At 35.6% G+C, this 12,492-nt stretch overlaps 1 protein-coding gene across 8 annotated transcripts in view; it reads right to left on the bottom strand.

The window, feature by feature from the left end:
* Positions 1-12,492, bottom strand: part of LOC107855604 — a 24,505-nt gene that overhangs the window by 2,962 nt on the left and 9,051 nt on the right. For 4 of the 8 annotated variants that reach the window (XR_007054324.1, XR_007054325.1, XM_047410433.1 and 1 more), the window contains 2 exons: positions 5,580-5,653; positions 5,276-5,377 (listed from right to left, as the gene is read on the bottom strand). Coding sequence is in view for 5 of the 8 variants with exons in the window: in XM_047410433.1 (XP_047266389.1) it covers positions 5,276-5,368 (93 nt within the window). In the remaining 3 variants the exon portion in view is untranslated. Of the gene's footprint in view, positions 1-2,981; positions 3,232-5,275; positions 5,433-5,579; positions 6,213-6,433; positions 7,226-12,492 lie in introns of those variants that run through there. The other 4 variants (XM_016700618.2, XR_007054326.1, XM_047410435.1 and 1 more) reach the window with 4 other exon arrangements.

Genomic DNA, 12,492 nt, shown 5'->3' with positions numbered 1-12,492 from the left:
AAACAGAAATGAATAAGGCCAAGTCGTCCGAATTCACGGAGTTTCCTTAAGGAAACAATTCTCCTCACTGTACCCGAGGTTATGGAATTTTTCCTCCCAGGATAAAATGGCCTTCAATCCAAATATAGCGGTACCTCAAATATTTGGACTCGTCGAACGCACTCAATAGTTTGAATGATCACACAGAATTTTTGAAGACAAGAAGAGTATTTTTTATTCGGAAATTTCGTATTAAAACCTGTGGATGAAAGCAGATTTATATAGCCATAACATGCCTCTTCCGGAAAGAGGCAATGGTTCACTCCAAAGGTTACACCTTTGCTGTAAGTTCATGTCCGTTCATCAAAGATTGCATCTTTTCCTGAACAGTCATCTCATTTCATGAATCAGTGTGTCACTTCATTGAAGGATTGCATTCTTCTGAAGCATCATTTCGAACCATTGCAACCTTCTGTAGCCTCAGTTCAAAATAATGTATCATTTCTGAAGCACCAGTTCGAAAATAATGCATTAGTTCACTTGAAACAGTGCAACTGTTACTGCATGTATATATAAATGGAGGTCCGAAATACTGCAAAAAAATTTTACTGCGTTTTTCCTTGGCATTCTTCGGAATTCAAATAAAGTTTGTCCAAAAAGATAGATCTCATCGATCGATCATTTTCCAAATCCAAATCTAAAGCCGAGCGAGCGACGACGACGAAGGCGCGAGAAATCTATTATTTCTTGCCTCACTTGTCATGTGGAGTAAGTGTTCTTGATTATAAACACTTTCAAGTTCCCTTCTTCCACCAATATGGAAGAAAGAGTAAACTTTCTAATTTGGGAGTACACTTTCCATTTTAGTGTCTCCTTTCCCTCCACCATTTTATTCTTTATTTTTTCATTCACATTTCTTTCATATACTATTAACCCAACAATCCCCCACATGAATGGGGAATAGCTGTTTTTCATAAAATTTTTACGGACAAGTATGTGATCATCAAGCAAAGACTGATTGCATCTGGGTAAGTGGGTTTCCCTTTGAACTTTCCGTAGTGAACATTCATCGGATGCACTCAGTCAATCAGTAGATTTGATATCTTTGAACCGTCAAGCTTTAATGTACACCTAGACAATATATGTCACACAACCAGCCTTTTACCATTTATGGTTATCACGGTTTTGTTCTTTTCAGCCATAAACACGTCCCGATTTCATGAGAGCTTAGAGAATAGGCCTTTACTAACATTCTCTTTGAAGCGGCTTCCACTTCGCCCTCACATAGGTGATTTCTAAACGTTCAATCCTGTAGATTAAACTATTTGATCTAATCTGCCAAATTTAAATAATCATTAAAAGACTTTTCACCTTAAGTCTTATCCTGGTTTACTAAACATTGTCTACATCATGAGAATGGGTTGGGTAATTGACAATGTTGAACCTGTCAGACACAACTTTTTTTTATCTCCTTGAACCTAGCTCTTGGGATCTCCATTCTGCTAGGTAGAGTTACCACCATGCTAACTCGTCCTAGGCTTTAAACCCATTCCCTTGGATGTTTTTTCCACTCCTTCTCTAGATAGGCCTTTTGTAAGTGGATCCGATACATTATCCTTTGACTTTACATAGTCAATAGTGATAATTCTACTAGAGAAAAGTTCTCTAACGGTATTATGTCTCCGTCGTATGTGACGAGATTTACCATTGTACATCATGCTCCCTCCCTTACCTAGTGCTGCTTGGCTATCATAGTGTCTACATACTGGTGCCACTGGTTTGGGCCAATAAGGAATATCTTCCAAGAAATTCTGGAGCCATTCTGCTTCTTCACCGGCTTTATCTAATGCGATAAATTTAGATTCCATTGTAGAGCGAGCAATACATGTCTGTTTGGATGATTTCCAAGAGACCGCTCCTCCACCGATAGTAAATACATATTCACTTGTGGATTTTACTTCGTTCGATCCGGTGATCCAATTTGCATCACTATAGACTTCAAATAGTAAATACATATCCACTTGTGGAACATACAAGACATTGTTAAGTGTCAAGACCTTGCTCGAAGTTATTTTCAAGCACACTTTCCCTATTTCTTCCACCTTAGCAGTAGCGGAGTAGCCATGTAGATCATTTCTTCTACTTGAGTCGGAGCAAATGATGAAAACAACTCTTTGTTGGCACACACATAGCGGGTGGCACCAGAATCCATCTACATTCGCGAGGATTCACTACCAAATTGCATTCTGAGAACAGAGCACACAGATCATCACATTCTTTGTTGGACTCAACCATATTAGCTTGGTCCTTTTTCTTGCCTTTCTTAGGGGCACGACAATCCGTGGACTTGTGGCCAATCTTGCCATAATTGAAGCATTTTTTCTTAAATTTCTTCTTAGGTTGATTGCTTCCTTGTTCAACTTTTTTTTTTCTTAGAATTGTTTTGATCATCTTCTACAATATGTGCTCCATTAATTGTAGAATTCCCTCTTGACCTTCTCTCGGCAGTTTTATTGTCCTCTTCAATCCGCAGTCAGACAATAAGATCTTCGACAGTCATCTCCTTGCATTTATGCTTCAAGTAATTTTTGAAGTCTTTCCACAAAGGTGGTAGCTTCTCAACTATCGCTGCTACTTGAAATGCATCATTCACAATCAAATCTACAAAACAGTTTATGTGAGTATTAAGAACCTTTTTGATTAGTTCAACTAAGGTATTTTTCAAAGATATACCTTCTGCTAGGAGATCATGTATGATGACTTGCAACTCCTGCACTTGAGAGACAACCGATTTGCTCTCTATCATTTTAAAGTTTAGGAACTGTGCAACAAGGAATTTCTTAATTCCCGCATCCTCTGTTTTATATTATCGTTCAAATGCCCTCCACAATTCCTTTGATGTCTTAGTTCCACTGTAGACATTGTAGAGGTCGTCTTGGAGACCACCCAGAATATAATTCCTGCAAAGAAAGTCTGAATGTTTCCAAGCTTTTACAATTACGAAAAGCTCTTTGTCCGAGGTTCCCTCAGGCACCTCAGGAGCATCTTCGCTAGTGAACCATTACAGACACAAAGTGGTGAGGTAAAAGAAAATCTTTTGCTGTCATCATTTAAAGTCAATGCCCGTAAATTTTCCAGACTTCTCCGCCGATGACATTGTAGGCGGAGCATTTGTGCGACTTGATGTGGCAATATTAGTTGCCCTCACTAACGTTGCCGCATCTTGCATTTGACTATCGCTTGTCATTTTTCCTGTCACCACAAGACAAAAAATACTTAGTATTTTCAGAATACTACTTATAAAGTTAAGCAACTTTAAACTTTTCTTCTTGTTTCTAGTTGACAATGAAGTTTTTATGACTTCCAATTGTCAACCGAATGATCTTTAACTTGTGATAAATTTTTTATGACTTCAAATCACTAGTTAAGTTCAGGCGGAGTAGAAAGTTAAAACTTTAATCTCCAAAAATAAGCAATACAGATTCTGTAATAATAGATTATTTCCTTAAGATTGTTATTTCCTTCTACGGGTACACAGAATCTGTATATGCAGAACAACTTCAACTAGAGTTCAAGTATAAACAAAAACACAATTAAGTATATCAAATATCCTTAACACAAGATCAAAATGACCTTTTCAAGAGGTGTATTTTATTTTCTCCAAAAATTATATTAAACAGAAATGAATAAGGCCAAGTCGTCCGAATTCACGGAGTTTCCTTAAGGAAACAATTCTCCTCACTGTACCCGAGGTTATGGAATTTTTTCTCCCAGGATAAAATGGCCTGTCAATCCAAATATAGCGGTACCTCAAATATTTGGACTCGTCGAACGCACTCAACAGTTTGAATGATCACACAGAATTTTTGAAGACAAGAAGAGTATTTTTTTATTCGGAAATTTCGTATTAAAACCTGTGGATGAAAGCAGGTTTATATAGCCATAACATGCATCTTCCGGCAAGAGGCAATGGTTCACTCCAAGGTTACACCTTTGTTGTAAGTTCATGTCCATTCATCAAAGATTGCATCTTTTCCTGAACAGTCATCTTATTTCATGAATCAGTGTGTCACTTCATTGAAGGATTACATTCTTCTGAAGCATCATTTCGAACCATTGCAACCTTCTGTACCCTCAGTTCAGAACAATGTATCATTTCTGAAGCACCAATTCGAAAATAATGCATCAGTTCACTTGAAACAGTGCAACTGTTACTGCATATATATATAAATGGAGGTCCGAAACACTGCAAAAAAATTTTACTGCATTTTTCCTTGGCATTCTTCGGAATTCAAATAAAGTTTGTCCAAAAAAATAGATCTCATTGATCGATCATTTTCCAAATCCAAATCCAAAGCCGAGCGAACAACGACAACAACAGCCCGAGGCATCTATTATTTCTTGCCTCACTTGCCATGTGTAGTAAGTGTTCTTGATTATAAACACTTTCAAGTTCTCTTCTTCCACCAATATGGGAGAAAGAGTAAACTTTCTAATTTGGGAGTACACTTTCCATTTTAGTGTCTCCTTTCTCTCCACCATTTTATTATCCATTTTTCCATTCACACTTCTTCCATATACTATTAACCCAACAAACATATATAGAGAAAGCCAATGCTCGTGGCTAAAGAACTATGTAATTCATCCAAAAGTATCTCTTTAGTATATTGCTGATAAGAATCTCTTTTCCCAATGAACTCCAAACATACCATGTCATATGAGTATGAGAATAACTTATGTCTTAGACAGCATTAAAATCGCACTTACCTTTAAACTACTCCTCTAACTAAATGGAAGATATATCTAGCATATAAACCAGGAAAATCTTTAAACTATTCAACTGGTAATTCTCCTGCCGAAATGGAGGATGAAACATTTTGTTGACCAATCTTTTTTCTTCATTTTCCGAAATGGAGATTGAAGCACTTCAACCGTAATCTTGTCCAAGTCAAATGCCAAAGTTCGATAAGTCAAAGTATCACCTTTTACTTTCTTTGACTTTACCACTATGATTATTTAAACAATGAAAGAGTAAGAAAGGATTTTCTTTTAGTTTAATATGTCAATCTGCAGCGCATGCTAAGTTGCCACCATTCTCTTGATCATTGAAGAGACATTCTTCCATTTCTTTAAATGTTGCGAATCACATTTTTCTTACTCTAAATGAATAAATAGGCATGACACGAAACCATAGCAAAAACATTGCTTATCTATTGTTAACAACAATTCCTTATTATACTTGCACATAAAACAGAAACAGTGAAGGAAAAAGAACTTTGTGCAAATATCTACTTACTTTTCCTGGCGTCGTAATAGGACAAAGTAAATTGGATCCTGTAAAGATTCCTAGGTCGAAAGCTTCAGGAATTGCAATACAATGTAGACACATGTAGAAGGGCTGTGAATGGGATAAAGAAAAGGTTATTGCAATCGCTGAATATGTAAGTACCAAACTGACAAACATCTATGCATGATAATCAACAATGTGAAGGGCAATGACAACTTGCCCTTCTGATGCCATATACAAGAATAATACAAACTGAAGCAAGATAGTCATCACCAGTAAAGTTGTTTTATATACAGGAATGAGGGCGGTATACCTTCTTAGATATACTAGCAAGACCATCCAAAGTAATGCAGTTGTCCAGTTTGATTCCTTGTAGACAACCCACGACTGATATGATAAAACAACACCAAAACATGAGACCATTCCTTTAGGAGATAGAGCAGAGAAATGTAACAATATGCCATGCACTCAGGCCAATGTCTGGGAATCGAAAAATTGTCGTCAAAGCTGTCGAAAACTAAAGGACCTCAAAGAGGCAACCCATCAAGAAAATAAAGCGACACGATGTACAACTATAGGAAAAGTTCCTTATCAATGTTTTGCTTTAACTGCAGGATGACATTCTACAGTAGCATTTGCACAACCCCGTGGGCTTATATGAGGTGCAACAGAAAAAAATCTGTCTTAAGGGTAAGGATTAAAAATTGCAAACTATCAGATGCTAGTTTTACTGTAATACAATAGGCTGGAGATTTGGAAATAGACCATAGAGTCTAAAGAATTTAGTGAGAAGAACTAAAACAAAATACTTTTACTTTGGTTATCTGTAATATTTTTATCATAGCTTTTTACTCTTGCATTTCTTTCAAATCATATTTCTGAAAAGTCGAGGTCTATCAAAACAGTCTCTCTACCTCACAGAGGTAGGGGTAAGGTCTATGTACACCTTATCGTCCCAAACTCCATTTGTGGTACTATACTGGATATGTGTTGTGTTGGGTTCAATTGGTGTGAATGGAAAATGGAGGGACACAACCCTTTGAGGAAAAGACACATTGTTTTGGAAAAGGAGTAACTATTCGGATAGTTGTGTCTGTTCAGAAAAAAACACAATATTTTGAATGAACAGACATGACTCTTCCAAAGGATACACCTTTTCGGATGAACCTTATCGTCCCAGACTCCACTTGTGGTACTATACTGGATATGTGTTGTGTTGGGTTCAATTGGTGTGAATGGAAAATGGAGGGACACAACCCTTTGAGGAAAAAACACATTGTTTTGGAAAAGGAGTAACTGTTCGAATAGTTGTATCTGTTCAGAAAAAAAACACAATATTTTGAATGAACAGACATGACTCTTCCAAAGGATACACCTTTTCGGATGAACCATTGCCACCTTTCGAAAGGGGCACTTTATGGCTATATAAACCTGCATTTTTTCCACAGATTTAGTATGAAATATTTCTGCATAAGAAAAATACTCTTGCTTCTAAAAACTTGTGTGATCATCTCCCGTTGAGTGAGTTCGAAGAAAACCAGAAAGTTTGAGGAACCGCTACATTCTGGTTGTGAAGCCATTTTATCTTAGGAGGAAAATTCTGCAACCTCAGGTAGTTGAGGAAAATTATTTCCTTAAGGACACTCCGTGAATTCGGAGAACTTGACTTTTTTTTGCTTCATCTATTTTTCTTTAAGAAACTGAAAACATACTTCTTTGAAAGATCATTTTGATCTTGTGTTGAAGGTGTTGGACAACTTCATAAGTGTTCTTGATTTATTCTTGAACTATTGTGTTGAAGTAGTATTGCGAAAATACATATTTTGTGTACCTGAAAAATAACAATCTTAAGGAAATAAATGTTTGAAGTTATTATTGAAAAATACATATTTTATCAAAATTGAGAAAAACAACAATCTTAAGGAAATAAATGTTTGAAGTTATTATTGAAAAATACATATTTTATCAAAATTGAGAAAAACAACAACATTAAGGAAAGTATAAAAATATTTATTTTTGTGCTTGTTTGGTGAAAAAAAAAATTATCGCCATTTATAAATCAAGTATTTGGTTAATCTGTATTGTGTCTGATTTTGTGGAGACTAAAATCTTTTGATTTCTATTCCCTCGATTAGAAGACTATAAAAATTTCATCAAGAAATCAGTATGAGAATTTGGTTCGAAGAATATAAAACTTCACGGATTCATTAAGATCTCTGTATTGATTTCTGGAGTTTAAAATATGTGGGATTTCACTCTATTTGAATTTGATTATAATTTGAAGTCATAAAAACTTCGTCATGTTTCATAGTTCATTCGGTTGATGATTTGAAGATATAAAAACTTCATCATTGACTAGAAACAAGTTGGCTAAAGATTAAATCTTTATTGTTAGTATTTTGAAATACTAAAGAGTATGTCAAAGATTGACAAGAAAATGACGAACGAAACTGAATAATAAATTGATTTGGTTGTGAATGGTGTTGTCCCAATAACCATCAATGTTGCGTCATTAAGTCGTTCAGGTATTGCTCTAGCAATGAAAACAACAGAGAAATAGAAAAATATTTTAGTGTGAACTTCAAAGAATGACAGCAAATGATGTCATTTTGACTGGCCAAACTTGCAATGCAAATGTTCACAAGTATAGATCCTCATATTCTTAAAAAAAAAATAATGATTGAAAATCAATTGTATGATTTGAAAAATCTTATGAGTCATTTCAAGATAAACGAGGATAATGAGTTGAATGAAAAAAATCATCAATGATGATTACAAATCCTGTTAAGGATGATGCTCCAAATAATGAGAAGATAAAGAAGTCTTCTGGACAAGAAAAGAGATTAGATAAACATGTTGGAGATAACTAGTAAGATTGAAAATCTATGTGATAGGATCACTGAAACCAATCTAGTTGGATATCCAAATGAATGGTGGTTTAGTTTAGGAGCCACTAGACATGTTTGAGCGGACAAAGAAGCTTTTGCTACTTATGATTCCGTTAGTCCCAAAAAAGTGATCTTTATGAAAAATAATACAACAACCAAGGTTGAAGGAAGTGGGGAGATGTTCCTAAAAGTGACTTCTGGCAAGGTGTTGACTCTCAACAATGTTCTCCATGTTCCTACTATTAGGAAAAAGCTTAGTGTCAACAACACTTCTCATTAAAAATGGGTTTAAGTATGTGTTTGTTTTGGAGAAAGTTGTAATAAGCAAGAATGAAACATATGTAGGAAAGGGCTACCTCAATAGGGGTCTTTTCAAACTTTATGTAATGGTTGTTAAAATGAATAAAGTTGAGGCTTCTTTTTACTTGCTAGAGTCAAACGATTTATGGCATAGTCCTTTAGGACATATCAACTACAAAACCTTGCAAAAAAAAAAACTGTCTAATTTAAAAGTTTTACCAAACTTTGAGTGTAATAAATAAAAATATCAAATATGTGTGGAATCAAAGTATGCTAAGCTTCCGTATAAATCCGTTGAAAGGAATTCAAATCCCTTAGACTTAATCCATATAGACATCTGTGATATGAAGTCAACATCATCTCGTGGTGGAAAAAAGTGTTTTATAACTTTTATTGACGATTGCACTAGATACTGTTATGTCTATTTGCTAAACAGAAAAGATGAAGCAATAGATGCGTTTAGCCAATATAAAATAGAAGTTGAAAATCAGTTAGAGAAAAAGATCAAAATGATAAGAAGTGATAAAGGCGGAGAATATGAATCTTCCTTTGCGCAAATATGTGTAGAGAATAGAATTGTCCATCAAACTACGGCCCCATATTCACCTCAGTCTAATGGTATTGTGGAAAGGAAAAATCGAACCTTGAAGGAAATGATGAATGTCTTGCTAATAAGTTCAGGTTTACCGCAAAACTTGTAGGGAAAAGCTATTCTTACAGCTAACTGAATACTCAATAGAGTGCCCCATAATAAGACACAATCAATTCCATATGAAAAATTTAAAGGAAGGAAACTCAACTTGAAATATTTCAAAGTGTGGGGGTGTCTGGCGAAGGTCCAAGTTCTTATGCCTAAAAGAGTAAAGATAGGACCTAAGACGGTGGACTGCGTGTTCATAGGATATGCTAAAAGTAGTAAAGCATGTTGGTTTTTGGTTCATAAATTCGAGCATTCGGATATCAATGAAAATATGGTAATTGAATCAAATAATGTTGAATTCTTTGAACACATTTATTCGTATAAAACTAGACATGAACAGTCTAGTGACGGGTCTAAACGACCTTGAAATAAACCAAGTGAGGATGTACATAATAATGAGAATCCAAGACATAGTACACGTCAAAGAATGGCACGTTCATTTGGATCGAATTTTGTAACATTTCTCTTAGAAAATGAGCCTCAAACATTTAAAGAAGCGATGGCGCCTTCAAACTCATCCTTTTGGAAAGAGGCAGTCAATAGTGAGATTGATTCAATCTTAAGCAACCATACGTGGGACTTGGTTGATCTTCCTCCAGGAAATAAACCTTTAGGTTCTAAATGGATCTTCAAAAGGAAAATGAAAGCCTATTGTACTATTGACAAATACAAGGCAAGACTTGTTGTAAAAGGCTTTAAACAGAAGGAAGGCCTTGATTATTTTGATACATACTCGCCAGTAACGAGGATAACGTCAATTTGGATGTTAATTGCCTTGGTGGCAGTATATGGTCTTGAAATTCATCAAATGGATGTGAAAATAACATTCCTAAATGGAGAATTGGAGGAAGAAATGTACATAAAACATTCTGAGGGTTTTGTGGTTCCAGAAAAAAAAATAAGGTGTGTAAACTTGTTAAGTCACCTTATGGAGTAAAACAAGCACCTAGAAAATGGCATGCGAAGTTTGACCAAACTATGTTGGCAAACGGATTCAAGATAAATGAATGTGATAAATGTGTTAACATCAAAGACACTTTAAATCACCAAGTCATTGTTTATTTGTATGTTCATGACATGTTGATCATCAGTAGAGACATTTCTGACATAAATGCTACGAAACGACTGCTCGAGAGCAAGTTTGATATGAAAGACCTTGGAGTTGCGGATGTGATATTAGGAATAAGAATCCATAGAACTCCCCAAGAGTTGGCATTGTCACAGTCTCATTACACTAAAAGGGTACTTGAAAAATTTAAGTATTTGGAATTTGGTATTGTCAAGACTCCATTGGATGGGAGCTTTGCACTTCAAAAGAATGAAGGTGAAAGTGACTCACAGTTGGAGTACGCAAGAGTGTTGGGATGTTTAATGTATATCATGAATTGTACACGACCAGATATAGCATGTGTTAATAGTAAGTTGAGTCGGTACACGAGTAATCCTAATAAAACTCATTGGATGGCAATGAAAAGAGTTTTGGGGTATCTTAAATACACTCAAGACTATGCTTTGCATTATAATAAATATTCCGCGGTACTTAAGAATATAGTGATGAAAATTGGATCACCAGATCGAATGAAGTAAAATTCACGAGTGGATATGTATTTATTATCAGTGGAGGAGCGGTCTCTTGAAAATCATCCAAACAGACATGTATTGCTTGCTCTACAATGGAATTAGAATTTATCACATTAGATAAAGCTGGTGAAGAAGCAGAATGACTCCGAAATTTCTTGAAAGATATTCCTTATTGGCTCAAACCAGTGGCATCAATATGTATATACTACAATAAGTAGGGCAGGGAGCATGATGTACAACGGTAAATCTCGTCATATAAGATGGAGACATAATACCGTTAGAAAACTTCTCTCTAGTGGAATTATCACTGTTGACTGTGTAAAGTCAAAGGATAATGTATCAAATCCACTTACAAAAGGCCTGTCCAGAGAAAGAGTTGAGAGGACATCCAAGGGAATGGATTTACGGTCTAGGACAAGTCAGAATGGCGGTGACTCTACCTAGAAGACTGGAGATCCCAAAAGCTAGGTTCAAGGAGATCAAACAAAGTTGTGTCTGACAGGTTCAACATTGTCAATATACTCAACTCATTCTCATGATGTAGACAATGTTTAGTAAACAAGGATAAGACTTATGGTGTGAAGTCTTTTAATGATTATCTAAATTTGACAGATTTGATCAAATAGTTTAATCTACAGGATTGTACATTTAGAAATCACCTATGTGAGGGTGAAGTCGAAGCCGCTTCAAGGAGAATGTTAGTAAAGACCTATTCTCTAACCTCTCATGAGACCGAGACGTGTCCATGGCTCAAACGAATAAAACTGTGAGAACCATAAATGGTAAAAGACTGGTTGTGTGACATAAGTTGTCTAGGTGTACATTAAAGCTCGACGGTTCAAAGATATCAAATGTACTGATTGACCGATTGCATCCGATGCATGTTCACTACGGGAAGTTCAAATAAAAACCCACTTATATATCCAGATGCAATCAGTCTTTGCTTGATGATCACATAATTATCCGTAAAGTTTTACAAAGAATAGTCATTCCCCATTCATGTGGGTTATTGTTGGGTTCAATTGGTGTGAATGGAAAGTGATGGGACACAACCCTTTGAGTAAAAGACACGTTATTTTAGAAAAGGAGTGACTGTTCGGATAGTTGTGTCTGTTCAGAAAAAATACACAATGTTTCGAATGAACAGACATGACTTTTCCAAAGGATAAACCTTTTCGGATGAACCGTTGCCACCGTTCGGAAGGGATACTTTATGACTATATAACCTGCATTTTTTCCATAGGTTTAGTATGAAAAATTTCTTCATAAGAAAAATATTCTCTTGCTTCTAAAAACTCCGTGTGATCATCTCCAATTGAGTAAGTACGAAGTAAACCAGAAAGTTTGAGGTACCGCTACATTTTGGTTGTGAAGTCATTTTATCCTGGGAGGAAAATTCTGCAACCTCGGGTACTTGAGGAGAATTATTTCCTTGAGGACACTCCGTGAATTCAGAGGATTTGGCTTTTTTCTACTTCATCTATTTTTCTTTAAGAAACTGAAAATATACTTCTTTGAAAGATTATTTTGATCTTGTGTTGAAGGTGTTGGACAACTTCATAAGTGTTCTTGATTTATTATTGAACTTGTGTTGAAGTAGTATTGCGAAAATACAGATTTTATGTACCCGAAAAACATGTTGTAGCCTAAGGCTACTGCACCACTGTGATGCTCTTTTAACTTCTATACTACCATAGGTATCTCGATCTTCTAACATAGTAGGTAGGGGTGGGCATATTTTGGTTTAAATCAAAAAA

This window comes from Capsicum annuum, chromosome 4 (assembly GCF_002878395.1).
Source record: "Capsicum annuum cultivar UCD-10X-F1 chromosome 4, UCD10Xv1.1, whole genome shotgun sequence".
Taxonomy (NCBI): Eukaryota; Viridiplantae; Streptophyta; class Magnoliopsida; order Solanales; family Solanaceae; genus Capsicum; species Capsicum annuum.
Note: the sequence above shows the minus strand (reverse complement) of the source record. Positions and strands in the feature narration are given on the sequence as shown.